At 44.5% G+C, this 23,862-nt stretch overlaps 1 protein-coding gene across 1 annotated transcript in view; it reads right to left on the reverse strand.

Annotated features, from left to right (window-relative positions):
* The window catches only part of pacrg (PARK2 co-regulated), a gene marked incomplete at both ends in the record, with an annotated part of 488,123 nt that extends 473,952 nt beyond the window's left edge, over window positions 1-14,171 (reverse strand). Inside the window, one exon of the mRNA XM_083634299.1 lies at window positions 14,121-14,171. Coding sequence (XP_083490425.1) covers window positions 14,121-14,171 — 51 coding nt within the window. The remainder of the gene's footprint in view (window positions 1-14,120) is intronic.
* Between the last annotated feature and the right edge of the window lie 9,691 nt (window positions 14,172-23,862).

Below are 23,862 nucleotides of genomic sequence, written 5' to 3' on the forward strand. Positions count from 1 at the left end.
CAAACAGTCAATGAGCTGTGCTGTGCTCCTCCTTATAAAAGCAGTCTATCGGGGGCCTGCTAGGCACAGCGATCTGCGGACCCTCGCCACACCAAAGTCGAGGTGGGCATCACGTGTAGTCCGTATCGATTTGCCCTCTCAGGTGAAGCGTGCAGTGCACTGTGTGTGGACTCAGTACATGTAGTGACAACAGGGCGGGGAGAGATGCTGAGAACTTTCATCTGAAGAAAACATGTCTTGTCCTAAAGGGACATTTCCTCAGAGAAATATATCCTCCCAGACACCAAAGACCTTGACTTGAAACTATCCTCAGATACAACAAATTATAGACTGACTCAATTATACGCCATTCTGATGATCATAAGTCACAACCGTCAGAAACACAGTCAGGCCTGGATGGCACGGACCTCACGATACGATACGTATCACGATCAGTGTTGGGGGTAACTCGTTACAAAAGTAACAGATTACATGTAATATACACCATTACTTTTAGCAGTAACCCAGTAATATAACTTATTACCAATAGGATTTGAGTAATATTATACCAGTTGCTTTGTCAAGTAACACAAGTTACAAATTGAGTTAAAGCACATTTAAATAAAGCTACAATCCTTTCCTAATCAAATTGTGTGTTTTTATGCAAATAACCACTATAGATGATAATAAAAAAATAACAAAGGAAAAGGATGGATGGTTTACTGACTTCAAGATGGTTGAAATTATTTTTCGGGATCATTCCACGGCGGTGATGTCATTCTGCTACTGCAGTTATTTTGGTGAAAGTAATGAAAAAGTATAAGGAACGAGTTACTCTCCACAGACAGTATATTGTAAAGTAATCTATTACTTTCAAATGAAAGTATCTCTCTGAGACATTTTTCCATAACACTAGTAATAGTATATTACATTTTGAAAATAACTTGCCCAACATTGATCACGATACATGGGTCACGATTAGTGCTGCACGATTTGGGGGAAAGGTGCGATTAGCGATTATGGTGGACAATATTGTGATTTGCGATTGTGATTGCGATATAATAAACAAATGGTATCTAGGGATGTGCCGGCATGAGTTTTTGACGGCATGATAACCTTGGACAAAAATACCACGGTTTCACATGAGACATTTACCTGTCCCAAACATGTAAAAAAGAAACACCAGAAAAATAGAAACTGCACTGTGTTACAGCACATGGCTCAGACTGCAAAGTTAGTTACATGTCTGTCCAGTAATACAATGATACACCTCGTTTATTTCTTTTGTAGTGACAGATGGCCTTAAACGCCACACTCACGTGATGCTTCTTGAGAGAGAGGTGAGGTAACGTGCATCTGCAGACTTTATCGAGGGACCATGAAGGCATCATGTGACAGGCTAGCTAGAAGCCTAGAGGTGCTGCTGCTGGCAGCTGTGACAGTGTTTTCTCTGCTATCAACCTTGTTAATCTCTCTATGTTCTTCATCACAGCGGGTCATTACCCACGGTGCACTTAATCCTGCACTAGTTCTACATAAGCACCTGCAGCTCTCTCCTTACTTTACTGACTTTCTCACTAATCACACGGCTGTTTACATGCGTTTCTGAACGGCTAGCTAGTTATTAGCATAGCTCGCTGTTAGCGATCATGGATTTTCTCTCTCTCCATCTCGGTAAGATGTTATGTTTGTGAACCTTGCTGCGCATAATATTACTTATTTGCGGGAGTGCATGGGAGAAGTCTCCCGCTAGTGTTGATGCCCAGTGTGATGGCAGAGAAACGTGTTTGCTGCGTCGCGTGTAACGTTAGTTTAGAGGAGGCACACACACTCAAAAAGACATGAAAAAATAATAATAATCGCACACTTTTGCGGTTATGTAATTGCACGTGCTGACATCGCGATTGCGATTAGATTAATCGTGCAGCACTAGTCACGATACAATTCTATCACGATACATTGCGATACATATTGTGATATATTGCAATACTCTACATCAGCGATCCTCAAAGTCCGGACTCCGGTCCGCATCCGGACCCAGACGCTGTCCTATCCGGACCGAGCCCTATAACCTACAAATCACTGAATAGTTACATTTTCACGGAGCATTTCTATTTTAACCGGCACATGCTTTTCTAGCCTTTACGGTACTGGTTTATCTGTCAGGAAGCTCACAGACCAATGCATGCGTTGTAAATCATCACACGTGATGCTACTCAGCCAATCAACAAGCGAATCGATTCTGCCTGCTGCTGCTGTGGGAGAGTTGACACACGGACGGAGGAGAGGCGAGACTCGGAGAAATGCGAGAGAAGTATTTCACATCGCGTGCTCAAAAGAAACGAGTAGACCGCGAAAACAAAGCTTTAGTTTTAATCCAGAGCAGGCAGACTCATGTTCATTCATTGGTCTCACGAGCAGTTCAAAACCAGTATGTCTCGTGAAGTGTGATGCGATCCTGACCAGCTGTCTATGGAAGTGCCACACATGAGCACACACACACTCAAATCCAGGGCGCACACACACCGGCATGCAAAGTTTGCATTGCGAGCGACCGATAGATAGAAAGACAGACAGACAGACAAACAGAGTGGGAGCTCACTTCTATCAAGAGAAAAGGAGGTTTGTTGGCTGAGAGCCTGACTGATAAAATGTGAAATGGAGTTAAGAAAAGGAAGAAAAGGGGGAACTTATTTTTCTAAAATTAAAGCACTTTATTTTAAGATGCAAATTTTTCCAAAGCACTCTGTTGTGTTATTTCTAAATGCAGCCATTATTTTACTTGAAATGAGAAAAGAACATGTAGGCTATTTATTATTAGTGTAGGCTAGTTATTTATAATTAATCCAGTTAAATATGAAAACTGTAAATAAACATTATTGATGTTTATTTTGATTTAACAGTCAGTCATTGACTACATACAGACATTGTACCATTAGGCTACTGCAATCATTGAAGTAGCCTAAGTTCAATGGCACTGAATCATAACGCTACGTTACAATGTTCCAGACCTTCACTTGAGGACATTTTCTCTATCTGGACCTCTTAGAATTTTAATTGAGTGCCCCTGCTCTACATACTTTACTGAAACTGTAAAAAAGAAAAATAGCTGAATATACAACTCAATGTGTACCACCCAGGTAGTGTAATAATATGTACATCACTTTATATTGATAACATAGTGGACAAATTTAGTCAAAACTAATTATCGCAGAATTATCGCAATATATCACGATATGTTTCTGAAATATCGAGAGTATTGCGGGATATATTGCCATATCGATTTAATTGCACAGCCATAATTAATACATTAAATAACTAAAGTAATTATCTTCCTTGCTCCAAACAGATGCCATTTTAAATAAAAACGTTGGTTTGATTTTCAGTAGTGCATTCATGTCCACCTGTTTGTGCTCTCCTGCTCTCTCTCCTGCTCTCTCTCCTGCTCTCTCTCCTGCTCTCCCTCCTGCTCTCCCTCCTGCTCTCCCTCCTGCTCTCCCTCCTGCTCTCCCTCCAAATCCATGTTATTTTTTGTCACCTGGTGGGAAAAATCATCTGACAGAGAAAATAAAAAAAATAACTGTGTCACACACACACACACACACACACACACACACACAGTCTCTCACTCTCTGTGTGTCTCAAACACGAGGTGTTGGGAATAATCCTCTGACACAGAAAATTTCCTCTCTCTCTCTCTCTCTCTCTCTCTCTCTCTCTCTCTCTCTCTCTCTCTCTCTCTCTCTCTCTCTCTCTCTCTCTCTCTCTCTCTCTCTCTCTCTCTCTCTCTCTCTCTCTCTCTCGAGGTGATGACCTCCCAACAGAATGTAAACTGCGTCTTTTTCTCTCTCTAAAAGCTCAGGGATGAATCACTAGAAGAAAAGGGGACAGTTTCAGGAGCCTAGATGCTATTGATTCAGTTTCTATGACCGCAAATACTTTAAAGCATAATAAGCCTATGCTTCAAGCCCCCATACCTTTCAGGGTTTGAAATGGCCTTGTGTCGTTAGCTACAAATCACAGCTCTCTGCGAAGCCAGCCTTTCCACAGCGATATGTCAGTGACCACAGGGAGGTGGGGGGACAAGCAAGGGACACAAGCAAGCCACCGAAAAATGTAATAGTTTTTGTTGAGGATTTTGACCCAGACACAGAGATCCTCTGGAGATATGGTGAATATTAAAGGGGAGGATTGCTCATGTTAGACATAGAGATCCTCTGGAGATATGGTGAATATTAAAGAGGAGGATCGTTCATGTTCTAGACAGAGATCATCTGGAGATATGGTGAATATTAAAGAGGAGGATCATTCATGTTCTAGACACAGAGATCATCTGGAGATATGGTGAATATTAAAGAGGAGGATCGTTCATGTTCTAGACACAGAGATCATCTGGAGATATGGTGAATATTAAAGAGGAGGATTGTTCATGTTCTAGACACAGAGATCATCTGGAGATATGGTGAATATTAAAGAGGAGGATTGTTCATGTTCTAGACACAGAGATCATCTGGAGATATGGTGAATATTAAAGAGGAGGATCATTCATGTTCTAGACACAGAGATCCTCTGGAGATATGGTGAATATTAAAGAGGAGGATTGTTCATGTTCTAGACACAGAGATCATCTGGAGATATGGTGAATATTAAAGGGGAGGATTGTTCATGTTCTAGACACAGAGATCATCTGGAGATATGGTGAATATTAAAGAGGAGGATCATTCATGTTCTAGACAGAGATCATCTGGAGATATGGTGAATATTAAAGAGGAGGATCATTCATGTTCTAGACAGAGATCATCTGGAGATATGGTGAATATTAAAGGGGAGGATCATTCATGTTCTAGACAGAGATCATCTGGAGATATGGTGAATATTAAAGAGGAGGATCATTCATGTTCTAGACACAGAGATCCTCTGGAGATATGGTGAATATTAAAGAGGAGGATTGTTCATGTTCTAGACACAGAGATCATCTGGAGATATGGTGAATATTAAAGAGGAGGATCATTCATGTTCTAGACAGAGATCATCTGGAGATATGGTGAATATTAAAGAGGAGGATCATTCATGTTCTAGACACAGAGATCCTCTGGAGATATGGTGAATATTAAAGAGGAGGATTGTTCATGTTCTAGACACAGAGATCATCTGGAGATATGGTGAATATTAAAGGGGAGGATCATTCATGTTCTAGACAGAGATCATCTGGAGATATGGTGAATATTAAAGAGGAGGATCGTTCATGTTCTAGACAGAGATCATCTGGAGATATGGTGAATATTAAAGAGGAGGATCGTTCATGTTCTAGACAGAGATCATCTGGAGATATGGTGAATATTAAAGAGGAGGATCATTCATGTTCTAGACAGAGATCATCTGGAGATATGGTGAATATTAAAGAGGAGGATCGTTCATGTTCTAGACAGAGATCATCTGGAGATATGGTGAATATTAAAGAGGAGGATCGTTCATGTTCTAGACAGAGATCATCTGGAGATATGGTGAATATTAAAGGGGAGGATCATTCATGTTCTAGACACAGAGATCCTCTGGAGATATGGTGAATATTAAAGAGGAGGATCGTTCATGTTCTAGACACACAGATCATCTGGAGATATGGTGAATATTAAAGAGGAGGATCATTCATGTTCTAGACACAGAGATCATCTGGAGATATGGTGAATATTAAAGAGGAGGATCATTCATGTTCTAGACACAGAGATCATCTGGAGATATGGTGAATATTAAAGAGGAGGATCATTCATGTTCTAGACACAGAGATCATCTGGAGATATGGTGAATATTAAAGAGGAGGATCATTCATGTTCTAGACACAGAGATCATCTGGAGATATGGTGAATATTAAAGAGGAGGATCATTCATGTTCTAGACACAGAGATCCTCTGGAGATATGGTGAATATTAAAGAGGAGGATCATTCATGTTCTAGACAGAGATCATCTGGAGATATGGTGAATATTAAAGAGGAGGATCATTCATGTTCTAGACAGAGATCATCTGGAGATATGGTGAATATTAAAGAGGAGGATCATTCATGTTCTAGACAGAGATCATCTGGAGATATGGTGAATATTAAAGAGGAGGATCGTTCATGTTCTAGACAGAGATCATCTGGAGATATGATGAATATTAAAGAGGAGGATCGTTCATGTTCTAGACAGAGATCATCTGGAGATATGGTGAATATTAAAGGGGAGGATCATTCATGTTCTAGACACAGAGATCCTCTGGAGATATGGTGAATATTAAAGAGGAGGATCGTTCATGTTCTAGACACACAGATCATCTGGAGATATGGTGAATATTAAAGAGGAGGATCATTCATGTTCTAGACACAGAGATCATCTGGAGATATGGTGAATATTAAAGAGGAGGATCATTCATGTTCTAGACACAGAGATCATCTGGAGATATGGTGAATATTAAAGAGGAGGATCATTCATGTTCTAGACACAGAGATCATCTGGAGATATGGTGAATATTAAAGAGGAGGATCATTCATGTTCTAGACACAGAGATCCTCTGGAGATATGGTGAATATTAAAGAGGAGGATCATTCATGTTCTAGACAGAGATCATCTGGAGATATGGTGAATATTAAAGAGGAGGATCATTCATGTTCTAGACAGAGATCATCTGGAGATATGGTGAATATTAAAGAGGAGGATCATTCATGTTCTAGACAGAGATCATCTGGAGATATGGTGAATATTAAAGAGGAGGATCATTCATGTTCTAGACACAGAGATCATCTGGAGATATGGTGAATATTAAAGAGGAGGATCATTCATGTTCTAGACACAGAGATCCTCTGGAGATATGGTGAATATTAAAGGGGGAAAAAATTTGGGCGTTTTTTTTCTTTTCTCTTTTGCAGTTTGAAGACAGATTTTAACAACATACAAACAAAACAAAAGCTCAGACACAGCTGGAAAACAAAGCAAAGCATACTATTGATTGACAATTATAATATGGTGCTACCACCCATATAAGGGTGCTTACATGCTTATAAAAGCATATGGGTTATACAAGGGGCCAAGACAAACCAGCTGAGCAAGTCACCCACTGCCCCTAACCTCATCAAGGTAGGCCAGAAACGGGTCCCAAATATGTCACTCCTATACCCTAATGTAATCTCAATAGCAGCACCAGTCTCCTTCAAGGAAACAAGATCAATAGAAATCATTAGGCTACAGACCGCTTTATAGATCCACACTGTTACAGCAGGCAACATCAAACTTAATTTCAGTTTAATTCAATCACACAAATTACACCACGCACCCCCATATAGATAAGATTTTGTTCCAGGGTCCCCCATCTGATAAGACTTTTGCTTTTAGATGTTTTATCACAGGCATTATATGAAACCCATGACCAAAATAGTCATACATTCTGTGATTGTGTTACTTATGGATGGAATTATAGTGAACATAGATTAATCCCCACTTTTTGCTGGGGACCCCACTTTGAAAACCACTAGCTTAGGCTACAACTGTTGCAAGAAGGTGAATTTTCACACATTTTCAATGCAGATTGAGGACAAATAAGATGGATTGTCATCTGGTGCATTTTAACGTTAGGCGCACCCAGGTGAAAGAGAGTTGAAGTAGGAAACATTTCTGGCTGAGCAATGTAATGCACCTCAAAATAAAGTAGGAGATATTTAGGCTACAGTTACTCTGTCAGTAAAAGGTTTGATGGATGAACAAATCAATCAAAAACACTTCACTACGTCCAACATAGGCTACAAGTTTTGGCAGCGCGGAACGAAACATGGAACGAAACGCAGAACAAAACATGCAAATTGCATGTTTCGTTCCATGTTTCGTTCCGCGCTGCCAAATTCAGTTAAAAAATGTGCGAGTTTAAGATCGCCAAATGGCGGGCTATTCAGCATAAACCAATATAATACGAAAAAGTAGCACTGCTTGGTGGACGCCGAATTTAGTAGAAGACCCGGATAACTCGAACTTAATTGACTTACTTGAATATCCATGCTGTCTGTAGCCGGTGCGAGTGCAGCCGATGAGGTTAAATTATCCCAGTGTTTGCTTCTGAGCCTCTGTGAGCCTCCGTGTACCACACTGCCCTCTCTAAACTCGTTGAGACGCTCACGTAATACAATGCAACGACTGTCTGGCTTGTGAGCTAACTTACTGCTTGATAATATAAAACATAGGAAAAGAGAAAGGGGAAAATATAAGTGCTACTGTCTGTAAATCTATCTATTAGCCTGTCAGGTCTTCATTTCCTCATTTCCAATGGAGCGCGGATTCAACAAGATTCAACAAGATTTTCAGACGTAGGCTATTCAGCATTGGACAATACAGAATGTCAATCTTAGCAATCTATCCAACAACAACCAATTAGGTTTCACCTGGTTTCACCAGGCTAAGGGCGTGCTCCGCTCCAGCTCAATCTGATTGGTTGGAAAACACATCACTCTCACGTGTTCTCTGTGAATTGCAAGTGTTTTTCAAACAATCATATTTTTTCATTAGATAAATTACCAAATAAATAAACGCCCACAGGGCGAATGTTTTTTTTACGACCTACTCCACGCTGGGACCAGGGCCAGAGTGACTCGTCTGCATGGAGCTCTCCTTTCCATCAGTTCAGGTCACTGTTGTTGAAGCATTTTAAGCATATGAGAATATAATGAATGAAAAAACGAGCGTCTGCACATAAGAAAAAACACATTTGATTGATATTTTATTATAAAAAAATATATGAAAAATGAAAAAAATAAAAAATAAAAATAAAAAATGATAATAATTTTTTTTATATAAAATCCCCAATCTAATAGAGGAGGACCATCCTTGTATGCCTCACAGGAAAAACCTCCTCTGCTGTATGTGGAGTGCAGCGATTCAACGTAATATTTGAGTCGGGCCGATAATATCGGTCGGGCTCTAGTCTGTACTACCGGTATGGAGCTTGCGTTAAAAATAAATAACTCGGCGTGAACACAGCTTAAGACACGCAAACAGGTGCGCAAGCGCAAATAGGGGATATCGCCCGTACCAGGATAGGGCCCAGAATGTTGGGTTTTTAACTCCAAGCATTTACTGTTGTCATCAGAACAGCGGCACTCTTAACGGCATTATTTATCATTCACACAGGCCCAATTATTTGAAGTGCAGCGTGATCGTGAACGTAACGAGCATGTCTGCAACCAAACGTCTCGGCTCGGTGAGGAAAAGCGAGTGAAATTGTTTGCATCAAACTCGTCTTACTGGACACTCAGCATGTGAGATACATTAAAGAAAAGATATGGACGTGAGAGAGCCAGGGGATTGCTGACAGGACATAATTAAGCTACAAACATTTCCCAAATCCAGACGTTGGGACTATTGCTGACTATGACTGCAACGTCTGATGCAGTGTTGTTTTTTCACCGAAGCTGTCAACAAAAACAACATCAAAACACAACATACAAAGCAAAATATAAAAATAATATAATTTTGGAAAAGGATGGGGGGGGGGAGGGAAACTTCTTATAGGCCACCTGTCTTCATTTCCACTATTAAGGAGAGAGAATCAAATGACAAGCTTGGTCGGTGTTGTCTAAAGAAATAGGTTGGGCATAATTAACTGAGAGATCAGGCAAGAGAGAGGTAGGAGAATGCTGTACCTCCATCTGTCTACTGAAGCAGTATAGGACTGGCTGTGACATGCTTTGTTGCTCACCAGACGTAACTGCCTCACTGAAAACGTGCCAAGGGAGAAGTAAAACAAGAAAAAGTCATATGTGAGGCGCCTGAGGTTTCCTCCTAGAATCGAGCCTAACTAACTGATAAGCACCACATTCTTTCTGACAACAGAGGATGAGCAACTTCCTGATGATGATTCAACTGAATATGTTGGCAGGAAGCTGAGCAATCTTCATTAAGGCCAATGGTCTTATTCAGTACTAGCTCAGTGGTTCTCAATGTGGGGGGTCCGCGGACCACCAGGGGTCCTTGAGGGCATTGCAAGGGGACGCCAGTAAACGAACAAACGATGAATTGTTATAAGCTTCATTATCTCACTACTATAATAAGGCAGAGGGGTTCCCCCGCGGTTCCACAGTTCCGCGGAGGTTCCACAGTTGCGCGGCGGCGCACAGTAGCAGGTTGAGAAACACTGCTCCAGCTCATTCAAATCCTATAATAAGTAGGGCTGCCGGTGGCGACTAATTTTCCCGACGTTTAAACGGAAGTTTTAAAGTAAGAAAACACTCAGAAAACAGCCAAAACTGAGCACCGTTTAATCTACAAGGTTGAAACGTTGTCCGAAGAAATAGTGTGTGTATTTGTGAGCCATTTGAAACTGTTAATTACATTCATCATAATCGTCAATATTCACAACATCTTGTGCTGTTTATGAACATTGCACATCAGGAAACATCAACAACTCACCCCAGCGCCGTGTACATAGTCCATTTAACTTTCAGAAGCGTTTGCAAGTTGAGTGGAAGCATCTTGTGCAGTCATACAAGCCATAGCTGCGTTATCTTGTGTGGCTAACAGGTTAGCAGCTAACCCGTTAGCTTGTCTGGCTAGCAATGCCATAGAGCGTCCACATGTCGTTGCGTCCACATGCCTTTGCTGAATGTCGGTGGAGTGGTTAACGTTATATGCCAGGTTTATCTGACAGCCTACATACAACCAGATTTTCATTTACTGGATCAAAATACTGCCAAACTGCGCTGGTTTTATGAGATGCCATCTCCCTTCCTTCTGCTCCTTTCCACTACGTTACAGCCAACGCTGCTCCACTCCCACTAACACATGTCTGGTTTGTTTACATCCGAGCATCAGAGGAGGAGGGGCTACAGCAGTGGCTGGTAAAGACGCAACAGCTCCCGCCCGCATTGTTTATTATTATGATTAGGGGTGGGAATCGTGGAGTAACTCACGATACGATATGGTCACGATACTTGGCCCTCGATAACGATATTATCACGATACAGCGATTCTGCGATAATCGATATATTGGAAGAAATTTAACCTATACGATACATCACGATATCTGTGTAACTGAAGAGAAACAAATACCCCTAAAACGCAAGAAGCAGGTATTATGTATTTATTAGCAGAATTGACATGAACTCTCTCAGAGTTCACTCACTCACTCATACCATTTTCGATACCACGGAGGAAAAGTTACACATTAAGTATTTTTATTATTATTATTAAAACAAGAAAACCTATATAACCTACCTACCTATATAATTTCTAAAAGTAGATATTAATGATCAAACATTTCCATTCATGTAGCCTACAGTATTTATGTTTTTGTTTCAACTACAAACATAAATAAACGTCAACTTAAAACTATGTTTCAACTACCACACACAGCATAATATTTTAGCCTTTTTATTAAAAATAAATAAATAATAATAATAATAATAATAAACATATCGATACTTAGTGCCAGTGTATCGATAACGTATCGCAAGTGGAAATATCGCGATACCGTGAGTATCACCCCTAATTATGATCATTTAATTATGCGTTTAACCGACTAGTCGTCAGCATCCCTAATAATAAGAATGCAAAGTGTCTGTGTGTGAGTGAGCAGATTGTGTTGGGCCACAGCTCTGCCATTTTATGTACGATCGCGCTGAATCTTTCAGGAAATGTAAAGAGCACCCCTAAGGCTGACCTAACAGAGCCGTATCTTTTCATTCGCTAATTAGGGCCGATTACTGGCCGATGGCTGTGCAGATTAAGCAAAACACTAATGAGGGTTTCCAAATTCCCATCATGGAAGTTTGAAACCCTCATTAGTGTTTTGCTTGCACCTGTGTTAACCCTGGCTTTTCGACACAAAATGGCCCCCGTGAGAAGGCCCCCCCCCCCGTGAGAAGGGTCTATCGCCGAACTTGCGATGCTGCGCACAGGCTGCGCGGCCTCCACCGGTCACACTCGATACACTGCGCGGCTATTCCGCTATAGTTCTAATAAATATACAAAAAACATTTTCCCTTCTAAACAACCACAGAGTAGCTCTGGTTTATGCATGTCAAAGAAAGGGTCAGGCTGCCTCTCAAAAAACAATCCATTGGCAATATTTACTGGACCATGTGTTTCCAGGTTACCAGTGTGTCACCTTGGTTTCTCCTATCGCCTACCAAATCTGCCCTGGAGGCACAGCAGGAGGCTAGCCTACAATGTTAGCTATATCATCTTATTTTACTGGATCATCTTTACAGCATAGTCTTGGTCTAGTGAATTTAGGCAGCTAAATGTATTTTTTTTTAACTGGCCCAGTAGCCACACATATACAACAGGTCCAAATTGCTCATCATAATCTATTTTTGGCGCTGCAAAGGCAGTTTTACTTCACCAATCAATACAGCCATCAATAAAGACTGATGTCCTCTGGTATCCAAAGCCATTACATTTTCCTGCTCCATCTTCATTTTGCACTAAATGAGAGGAGAGGAGCCAGCCTGGACTTCACTGTCTTCTTTACAAATGAGTCTACTCCTCCCATGAAGAATAGAGACACTGAAGGTCCAAGATGAAGATGGCTCGGTGGGGAAATTGAGTGAAATCCTGTACTTTAGATAGAGAAAAGACAGAGGCTGGGCAAATAAACAAGACAACGCTCATGACAAGCTCATCAATGACAAGGTATCAAATGAGGAAGAGAGAGAGCTCTGAGCTTGTAAAAAATAAACATGTAAATAAATACTCTCATCTGTTTTCGCTGAATATCAATGTGTTCGGCTGCCTATTGAGTGTTTTTGACCGCATACGCCCACAAAAAACATCAAACTTCCAAGATGTGCGAAAAATACGCATTTGCATTTTTCCCCCATTAGCCTATGGCTTCTGAATTTCATTGTCTTATCATTGCGTTATGGCTTTGGAATGAGTTCTGAAGAAAGAAAGGGGAAAAAAAACCATAAAAGGTTATGAGTCCTCAAAACTCCATGCTTGTGTGGAACCTATACCCCTGCACTGGCAAATCAGCCAACCACGTTTATTCAAGCAACACACGCGCGCGCGCGCACACACACACACACACACACACACACGCGCGCACACACGCACACACGCACACACACACACACACACACGCGCACACACACGTAGTCAAAGGCGACAGAGTTATGGTTAATCATTCAGCTTTGTTCTTTCTCCTCTGCATCTCTCCAGGCTATTTAGCGTTTGAGTTTCCGTTCAAAGCGGAGAGATGAGAGCTTCTGCTGAATAATGATAGAGGGATGAGAGAAAAGGCAAGAGAAAGAGCGTAAGAGGCCAGCCAGTAAGAGGTTGTCCCCTCCCTCCCTCCATCCTATTCCATCCATTCCACATACAGTACATGATGGCAGCATGTGGGAGTCCAAAGCGCTCCCCAGTCAGCGTGCATGTACTGTAACACACCAAGCACAACTCTAACTGTGTCTGTCCTTTTGACACCAGTGTATGGAGTGGGCTGCTGATGGGAGTAGGCCTACATTGTGAGGAATCCCACTCCTTTTCATGCTTTCAAAACAAAGCCTACAGCTAGTTAGTAGACTAGCCTAGCCCACTATTACATTGATCTCCTCCCACATAGGCCTACAACTTAATGCTACCAACTCAACTTTCATCCTCTTTAGCACATGTTGGGAACTGTGTTGCATTCATTTTCACATGATCTTTTTTTGTATCAACTGTTTCCCAATAAACGCAACAACACAGTTGTTCTCAAGAGGTGATGACCACAATAAATATATAGGCTATTAGAGAGACCTACAGGTGTTCTTGACTATGGGGGCCCAGACTCCCCCAGCATAACTCGGACCCTGCGTGATGTCAACTGACACTGACTTAAGCAGCAGGCACCCTGCTACTAGCTGCTACTACTAGGCTACTAGTCTAGGCCTACTAATACTACTACTACTACTACTACAGTAGCATTTATTAGCTCCATTAGCTATTGTTTATGTTGTATCCAGCTAGCCTATAGCGCACACATGTTCTCCAGGAAATGTAGCTTTCTAGTTAACGTTAGTCCATATTCATGTGATAGTCCTATATCGTGAAAACATCGCAAATTGAGTCCTGTAACTCACAGCGCTAAAGCTAACGTTAACCACGTCAATTAACTACTTAGCGTTAGTTAATATAGTTAACTCACCACGGAGTTCTTCATAGTGGCCTTAACAGTAAAACCTTCGGCTTTCTCCATTCTTCCCTCGGAACGTTTCGTACTTGTCCACATGGAAAATGAAATGACTTGGTCAATCTAGAGCGACGACCACTCTGTTTCACTCATTGACTGTCTGCAACCCACGAAACAGAGGCCAGTTAGTTGTTTCTGCTGCGGTTGCTAGGCAACCTGAGAGACGCTTTGGTCTGGTTGCTGGAGACACGTGTGTTTGTCCCCGTGTTGTGGTGCCTGATCACAATGAACCTAGAAAGAAGGAGGAGACATCACGTCGTGTCACCTTTGATTGAGAAATGCCAGATTAAAGAAACCACATTACAGTACGTGATGATGACTGATTATTTATTTATTTATTTATTTATTTATTTATTTATTTATTTATTTATTTATTGAATCTAAATTGTGGGCATTTCGTTTTCTTATTGGTCTCCAAACAGGTCATGGCTCTGTCCAGCAGCTGCATATAGCTCAACTCAAGCCACTGTTTGGTCCAAGATAGAGCTAGATTACATTCATGATACAAATGATGACCGAATGGGGCACGTCAACATCACATAGCCTATAGGCCTATATGTGTTTTCTTTAATCTAGTGGAAGCATTTTTCAATCAGAGGTGAAACGACACAGATCTGATCTGATGATGGTTTATTATAGTGGGCCTTTGAATTCCCCAACCATGGGCAAAATAAAATGACAACATTGAACTTTCTGAGATGTCTTAAAACCTAATGTATTGGAGAATGTCATACTATGTGATAATTTATTATAGGCCTATGTTAACCCATCCAATTACCCCCCCTGGTCTAAGTGGTGTTATTGTCCAACAATAGTCAACCTGCTGAGACACTAAATGAGGAGCCTCAATTAAACTGCTTCATATAAAAGAGTGATGAGAATTGTCATTATACCTGGGCTGACCACCTGCAATTTATTATTGTCATTATTTATATTTGGGTTTTTGTGTGGACCTAAATGCTTGAGGACTAATAGGAACTGTAAATATGGAAGAACAGAACAAAATAGTGTCATGACCATAATAGGCTCATGTACCACTCATATGCTTGCCCTTGCATCACATGACATTTTATGCATGCAAGCAATCAATCAGCTAATTTGTACATATTTCTTTAGTTTGGAAAGGTAGACTCAGGCCGGCTACGAACTCAGGACCTCTGGATCGACAGACCAGACCATGCACTGTTCAACACCTTAAAGGGATAGCTCACCCTAAAATCAAAATTCCTCTCACCTGTCGTGCTATTTATCCATCAAGATTGTTTTGGGATAGTTGTCTGGGTTTTGGAGATATTGGCTGTAGAGATGTCTGCCTTCTCTCCAACAATGGAACTGGATGGCAGTCGGCTTGTGATGCTCAAAGCACACAAAAAAAAAAAAAAATCAACAGCATTGTCTCTTTCCAGAAATCATGACCCGGTTACTCAAGATAATCGACAGACCTTGTTGTGAGCAGTTTCATGTAGGAACTATTTTCTTTTGACCAAACTACACCTACTAGCTAGTTCCCACATGAAACTAGCAGCAGCTAGAGCAGCAGCGAGCTATCGGGTGTAGTTCCTATACATAAAACTGCTCACAACAAGTCCGTGGATTATCAACAGCATTGTCTCTTTCCAGAAATCATGACCCAGTTACTCAAAATAATGCACAGACCTTGTTGTGAGCAGTTTCATGTAGGAACTATTTTCTTTTGCAGTCTCATCTAGGAACTAGCTAGCAGCTAGCGGGTGTAGTTCGGTTGAAAGAAAATAGTTCCTCCATGAAACTGCTCATAATAAGGTCTGTGGATTATCTTGATTATCTTCTTTGGCAGTTTGAGCACCACAAGCCGAGTGCCATCCAGTTCCATTGTATTGGAGAGAAGGCAGAAACGGGCGATATCTCCAAAACTCAGGCAACTAACACAAGACGATATAGATGGATAAATAGCACTACAGGTGAGAGGGAATATATTTTGGATTTTAGGGTGAGCTGACCCTTTAATACTTTGTAGAAGCATCAGTGAAAATCTAAATAGATGTTGCTGCAGCTCCCAGGCCACTGTTCTCCCTATAGAGGATAGATCACATGCAGCTGGTCATCATAGCAGGACAGAGGACCTTCATCTGGCAGTAAATACTTAATGATGCTCTTTGTCTGGCAGGTGGACTGAGGCCTTGACTCTCAATAAGCTGGTTAGAAAGCGCCCGAGCACTGAATCATTCACATTTAGGGAGTGGCACTTTTAATCTTCCAATATCCTTTTTGCCTCTGGAGACTTTCCTGGGGAAACTGGTGCAACTGTTATTCATCTTCGGCGCACAGGCAATTTCTCTAAAAGCCCCTATTTGTTTTTTATGGCTCCATTGAGAGAGGAGGGTATAGCAGCAGAGAGGGAGACTGTAAACAAGGTATGCAGGGAGGGCGAGTTATGTCCCTGTCAGCATTCAATGCTGGCCTCTCTCTCTCTCTCTCTCTCCCCCTCTCTCTCTCTCTCTCTCTCTCTCTCTCTCTCTCTCCTCAGAGGATTAAAGAGAGGAAGAGGGGAGTTTTCAGAGAGCAAACTGAGCAAACTGGAGCGTCAGCATGAATTCAGCCGGACTGAGAAATTACTGTTCAAACGGAATGGCACTATCTGGCTCCTGTGAGGAGGAGAGAGCACTATCTGGCTCCTGTGAGGAGGAGAGAGCACTATCTGTCTCCTGTGAGGAGGAGGAGAGAGCACTATCTGTCTCCTGTGAGGAGGAGGAGAGAGCACTATCTGTCTCCTGTGAGGAGGAGAGGACACTATCTGGCTCCTGTGAGGAGGAGAGAGCACTATCTGGCTCCTGTGAGGAGGAGGAGAGGACACTATCTGGCTCCTGTGAGGAGGAGGAGAGGACACTATCTGGCTCCTGTGAGGAGGAGAGGACACTATCTGGCTCCTGTGAGGAGGAGAGAGCACTATCTGGCTCCTGTGAGGAGGAGGAGAGAGCACTATCTGTCTCCTGTGAGGAGGAGAGAGCACTATCTGTCTCCTGTGAGGAGGAGAGAGCACTATCTGGCTCCTGTGAGGAGGAGGAGAGAGCACTATCTGTCTCCTGTGAGGAGGAGGAGAGAGCACTATCTGGCTCCTGTGAGGAGGGGAGAGCACTATCTGTCTCCTGTGAGGAGGAGAGAGCACTATCTGTCTCCTGTGAGGAGGAGAGAGCACTATCTGTCTCCTGTGAGGAGGAGAGGACACTATCTGTCTCCTGTGAGGAGGAGAGAGCACTATCTGGCTCCTGTGAGGAGGAGGAGAGAGCACTATCTGTCTCCTGTGAGGAGGAGAGGACACTATCTGTCTCCTGTGAGGAGGAGAGAGCACTATCTGTCTCCTGTGAGGAGGAGAGCACTATCTGCTCCTGTGAGGAGGAGAGCACTATCTGCTCCTGTGAGGAGGAGAGAGCACTATCTGTCTCCTGTGAGGAGGGGGAGGGCACTATCTGTCTCCTGTGAGGAGGAGAGAGCACTATCTGTCTCCTGTGAGGAGGAGAGAGCACTATCTGTCTCCTGTGAGGAGGAGAGAGCACTATCTGGCTCCTGTGAGGAGGAGAGAGCACTATCTGTCTCCTGTGAGGAGGAGAGAGCACTATCTGTCTCCTGTGAGGAGGAGAGAGCACTATCTGTCTCCTGTGAGGAGGAGAGAGCACTATCTGGCTCCTGTGAGGAGGAGGAGAGAGCACTATCTGCTCCTGTGAGGAGGAGAGAGCACTATCTGCTCCTGTGAGGAGGAGAGAGCACTATCTGCTCCTGTGAGGAGGGGGAGGGCACTATCTGCTCCTGTGAGGAGGAGGAGAGAGCACTATCTGGCTCCTGTGAGGAGGAGAGAGCACTATCTGCTCCTGTGAGGAGGAGGAGAGAGCACTATCTGCTCCTGTGAGGAGGAGAGAGCACTATCTGGCTCCTATGAGGAGGAGAGGACACTATCTGGCTCCTATGAGGAGGAGAGAGCACTATCTGCTCCTGTGAGGAGGAGAGGACACTATCTGGCTCCTATGAGGAGGAGAGAGCACTATCTGCTCCTGTGAGGAGGAGAGGAGCACTATCTGGCTCCTGTGAGGAGGAGAGGACACTATCTGTCTCCTGTGAGGAGGAGAGGACACTATCTGTCTCCTGTGAGGAGGAGAGAGCACTATCTGGCTCCTGTGAGGAGGAGAGGAGCACTATCTGCTCCTGTGAGGAGGAGAGAGCACTATCTGTCTCCTGTGAGGAGGAGAGAGCACTATCTGGCTCCTGTGAGGAGGAGAGGAGCACTATCTGCTCCTGTGAGGAGGAGGAGAGAGCACTATCTGTCTCCTGTGAGGAGGAGAGGACACTATCTGGCTCCTGTGAGGAGGAGAGGACACTATCTGTCTCCTGTGAGGAGGAGAGGACACTATCTGCTCCTGTGAGGAGGAGAGAGCACTATCTGTCTCCTGTGAGGAGGAGAGAGCACTATCTGTCTCCTGTGAGGAGGAGAGAGCACTATCTGGCTCCTGTGAGGAGGAGAGAGCACTATCTGTCTCCTGTGAGGAGGAGAGGAGCACTATCTGGCTCCTGTGAGGAGGAGAGGACACTATCTGGCTCCTGTGAGGAGGAGAGGAGCACTATCTGGCTCCTGTGAGGAGGAGAGGGCACTATCTGGCTCCTGTGAGGAGGAGAGGAGCACTATCTGGCTCCTGTGAGGAGGAGAGGACACTATCTGGCTCCTGTGAGGAGGAGAGGAGCACTATCTGGCTCCTGTGAGGAGGAGAGGACACTATCTGGCTCCTGTGAGGAGGAGAGGAGCACTATCTGGCTCCTGTGAGGAGGAGAGGGCACTATCTGTCTCCTGTGAGGAGGAGAGGACACTATCTGTCTCCTGTGAGGAGGAGAGAGCACTATCTGTCTCCTGTGAGGAGGAGAGAGCACTATCTGGCTCCTGTGAGGAGGAGAGGACACTATCTGGCTCCTGTGAGGAGGAGGAGAGAGCACTATCTGTCTCCTGTGAGGAGGAGAGGACACTATCTGGCTCCTGTGAGGAGGAGAGGAGCACTATCTGGCTCCTGTGAGGAGGAGAGAGCACTATCTGGCTCCTGTGAGGAGGAGAGGACACTATCTGTCTCCTGTGAGGAGGAGAGAGCACTATCTGCTCCTGTGAGGAGGAGAGGAGCACTATCTGGCTCCTGTGAGGAGGAGAGAGCACTATCTGCTCCTGTGAGGAGGAGAGAGCACTATCTGCTCCTGTGAGGAGGAGAGGACACTATCTGGCTCCTGTGAGGAGGAGAGAGCACTATCTGGCTCCTGTGAGGAGGAGAGGAGCACTATCTGGCTCCTGTGAGGAGGAGAGAGCACTATCTGTCTCCTGTGAGGAGGAGAGGACACTATCTGGCTCCTGTGAGGAGGAGAGAGCACTATCTGGCTCCTGTGAGGAGGAGAGAGCACTATCTGTCTCCTGTGAGGAGGAGAGAGCACTATCTGTCTCCTGTGAGGAGGAGAGGGCACTATCTGTCTCCTGTGAGGAGGAGAGGACACTATCTGCTCCTGTGAGGAGGAGAGAGCACTATCTGGCTCCTGTGAGGAGGAGAGAGCACTATCTGTCTCCTGTGAGGAGGAGAGAGCACTATCTGGCTCCTGTGAGGAGGAGAGAGCACTATCTGGCTCCTGTGAGGAGGAGAGGACACTATCTGGCTCCTGTGAGGAGGAGAGAGCACTATCTGTCTCCTGTGAGGAGGAGAGGACACTATCTGGCTCCTGTGAGGAGGAGGAGAGAGCACTATCTGGCTCCTGTGAGGAGGAGGAGAGCACTATCTGCTTCTGTGAGGAGGAGGGCACTATCTGTCTCCTGTGAGGAGGAGAGAGCACTATCTGTCTCCTGTGAGGAGGAGAGAGCACTATCTGGCTCCTGTGAGGAGGAGAGAGCACTATCTGTCTCCTGTGAGGAGGAGAGAGCACTATCTGTCTCCTGTGAGGAGGAGAGGGCACTATCTGTCTCCTGTGAGGAGGAGAGGACACTATCTGCTCCTGTGAGGAGGAGAGAGCACTATCTGTCTCCTGTGAGGAGGAGAGAGCACTATCTGCTCCTGTGAGGAGGAGAGAGCACTATCTGGCTCCTGTGAGGAGGAGAGAGCACTATCTGGCTCCTGTGAGGAGGAGAGAGCACTATCTGCTCCTGTGAGGAGGAGAGAGCACTATCTGGCTCCTGTGAGGAGGAGAGAGCACTATCTGTCTCCTGTGAGGAGGAGAGAGCACTATCTGTCTCCTGTGAGGAGGGGAGAGCACTATCTGTCTCCTGTGAGGACGAGAGAGCACTATCTGGCTCCTGTGAGGAGGAGAGAGCACTATCTGCTCCTGTGAGGAGGAGAGAGCACTATCTGCTCCTGTGAGGAGGAGAGAGCACTATCTGTCTCCTGTGAGGAGGAGAGGACACTATCTGGCTCCTGTGAGGAGGAGAGAGCACTATCTGTCTCCTGTGAGGAGGAGAGAGCACTATCTGCTCCTGTGAGGAGGAGAGAGCACTATCTGGCTCCTGTGAGGAGGAGAGAGCACTATCTGCTCCTGTGAGGAGGAGAGAGCACTATCTGCTCCTGTGAGGAGGAGAGAGCACTATCTGCTCCTGTGAGGAGGAGAGAGCACTATCTGGCTCCTGTGAGGAGGAGAGAGCACTATCTGCTCCTGTGAGGAGGAGAGAGCACTATCTGGCTCCTGTGAGGAGGAGAGAGCACTATCTGCTCCTGTGAGGAGGAGAGAGCACTATCTGGCTCCTGTGAGGAGGAGAGAGCACTATCTGCTCCTGTGAGGAGGAGAGAGCACTATCTGCTCCTGTGAGGAGGAGAGAGCACTATCTGCTCCTGTGAGGAGGAGAGGAGCACTATCTGTCTCCTGTGAGGAGGAGGAGAGGAGCACTATCTGTCTCCTGTGAGGAGGAGGAGAGGAGCACTATCTGGCTCCTGTGAGGAGGAGAGGAGCACTATCTGTCTCCTGTGAGGAGGAGGAGAGGAGCACTATCTGGCTCCTGTGAGGAGGAGAGGAGCACTATCTGGCTCCTGTGAGGAGGAGAGGGCACTATCTGGCTCCTGTGAGGAGGAGAGAGCACTATCTGTCTCCTGTGAGGAGGAGAGGAGCACTATCTAGCTCCTGTGAGGAGGAGGAGAGGACACTATCTGGCTCCTGTGAGGAGGAGGAGAGGACACTATCTGGCTCCTGTGAGGAGGAGAGAGCACTATCTGCTCCTGTGAGGAGGAGAGGAGCACTATCTAGCTCCTGTGAGGAGGAGGAGAGGACACTATCTGGCTCCTGTGAGGAGGAGGAGAGGACACTATCTGGCTCCTGTGAGGAGGAGAGGACACTATCTGGCTCCTGTGAGGAGGAGGAGAGGACACTATCTGGCTCCTGTGAGGAGGAGAGAGCACTATCTAGCTCCTGTGAGGAGGAGGAGAGGACACTATCTGGCTCCTGTGAGGAGGGGGAGGGCACTATCTGGCTCCTGTGAGGAGCAAGATAGGAGGCCTAGTGCTATTAGTGGGCGTGGTCAGGCGCATTCCCTAATTTTTCCTCGGTGCTAAAGCCGGCGCTAACCATTTAACCATGCCTTTTTATGCGTAGAATGATTCACAACTGTGGCCATTGGTGATCTGCAGTAAACCAATCACATTCTTCCCTTTCACGCTCCGATTCCACGGAGCGATCCAGTCCGATCAGAAAAGCACGACCCAAGCGCTCTGAGCTTGGGTCCCTCTTTCATCCCCGCCTGTCTCCATATGCTCCACAAACAAATCTCACGGCAGTTTAAATACAGCAGGCATGTAAATACGCTACACTATAGCAAGAGCAAACTGAGAACAATGTTCTAAACGCATCGGCTAGAAAAACATAGCCTATCCCTGGATGTCATGATGAGATTAGATTGGTGAAAGTTTGGACAGAATCATTGCATCGTTTTCTCTCGCTGCCTTTTCTTCTCCCCCTCTGCACGACATGAGGTAGGATGATGCAACAGCCTCTGAATGACAGGGGCTCAAAACTACGGTATAACTTTTTTTTCATCGGTCATTGTGCCTGCCTAGTGCCTACATATAAATTAGTGGCCTTTCCCCCAAAATAGTGATGGTTCTGTCATTCTGTGGTGTAGCCTACATTTCAGATCTGATGCTTGCAGTGCGCTATAGGGGCAGAAATTGATGCGCGAGAGAGAGAGAGTGAGAGAGGGAGTGAGAGAGGGGGGAGAGAGAGTGAGAGAGAGGGGGGAGAGAGAGTGAGAGAGAGAGGGAGTCAGAGAGGGAGTCAGAGAGGGAGAGAGGGAGTGAGAGAGAGAGGGGGGAGAGAGAGTGAGAGAGAGAGGGGGGGGGAGAGAGAGTGAGATAGCGGCAGAGAGAGTAATTGAATAACGCCGTGGGTGCATCCCTGGGGCCGGCACACTGAATAAGGCCTGGTTTTGAAAAGCCTAACTGCAAAATTAACGCCAGTTGGGAAGATCGCTTTTGGCTGGTATATACAAGGCCGAAAGGCCCATTCTGGCCTATTCTGGCACTGCGCCGGCCCACGCCTCTTCAGCGTAAAGCGCATTTCAGGGCGTAAAAACATGACGCTATCTTCCCGAGTCACAGGTAGGCAGGCGCAAAGCGTGTTTTTTTGCGTCTAACACCAGTTTAGTGCCTAAGGCCAGGGGGAGAATAGAGCCCTGCATGTTTGTCCGTCTGTAACACCTGTGAGTATGTATGTCCATCTGTAACACCTGTGAGTATGTATGTCCATCTGTAACACCTGTGAGTATGTATGTCCATCTGTAACACCTGTGAGTATGTTTGTATGTCCATCTGTAACACCTGTGAGTATGTATGTCCATCTGTAACACCTGTGAGTATGTATGTCCATCTGTAACACCTGTGAGTATGTATGTCCATCTGTAACACCTGTGAGTATGTATGTTTGTCCGTCTGTAACACCTGTGAGTATGTATGTTTGTCCATCTGTAACACCTGTGAGTATGTATGTTTGTCCGTCTGTAACACCTGTGAGTATGTATGTTTGTCCGTCTGTAACACCTGTGAGTATGTATGTTTGTCCGTCTGTAACATCGCGTAGCATATGATTTTTATGAATAATCTACAGTGTAATGTAAGTATAGTCAAACAACAACTGTTTCAGATTCAAAAGGAACAATGGATGGAGGAGATTTGGAAGAAACCAAAGCTCAGAAATTATGTCCAAATTAAAGAAGATTATTTTACTGAACCATATGTAATGTCAAATCTAAAAAGAGGACAGAGGTCTCTATGTGCTCAGTTAAGAAGCGGTACCCTACCACTGGCAATTGAGGTAGGTAGATATACATGTGTTCCTGAAGAGTTGCGTTTATGTGTTTTTTGTGATCTTGGTGTTGTGGAGGATGAATTTAATTTTGTGTTTCATTGTCCCATATACAATGATTTGAGAAATCCTTTATTTGAGAAAATCCAGTTGAAGAATCCCGATTTGTTTTGGCTGTCAGAAGGTCATATGTTGAGTTGGCTTTTTGATAAGGAAATTTTTGTTTTAGCCAGATTTATAGAAAATGCCTGGCGACTAAGACAGGGAACATTGTACCCAGTATAATTGATTTTTTTTGGAAAGTGAATGTTTCAATGAAATGCCCTTTCCTTTCTTTTCCTTTCTTTTCTTGATTCTGTATAAAGGTATATTATGATTTGTTGTGTAGCCATCTTGGCGATTGTAATTATGATATAGTGTCTTGTAA

Source organism: Poromitra crassiceps (genome assembly GCF_964638095.1).
Source record: "Poromitra crassiceps genome assembly, chromosome: 3".
NCBI classification, from domain to species: Eukaryota; Metazoa; Chordata; class Actinopteri; order Beryciformes; family Melamphaidae; genus Poromitra; species Poromitra crassiceps.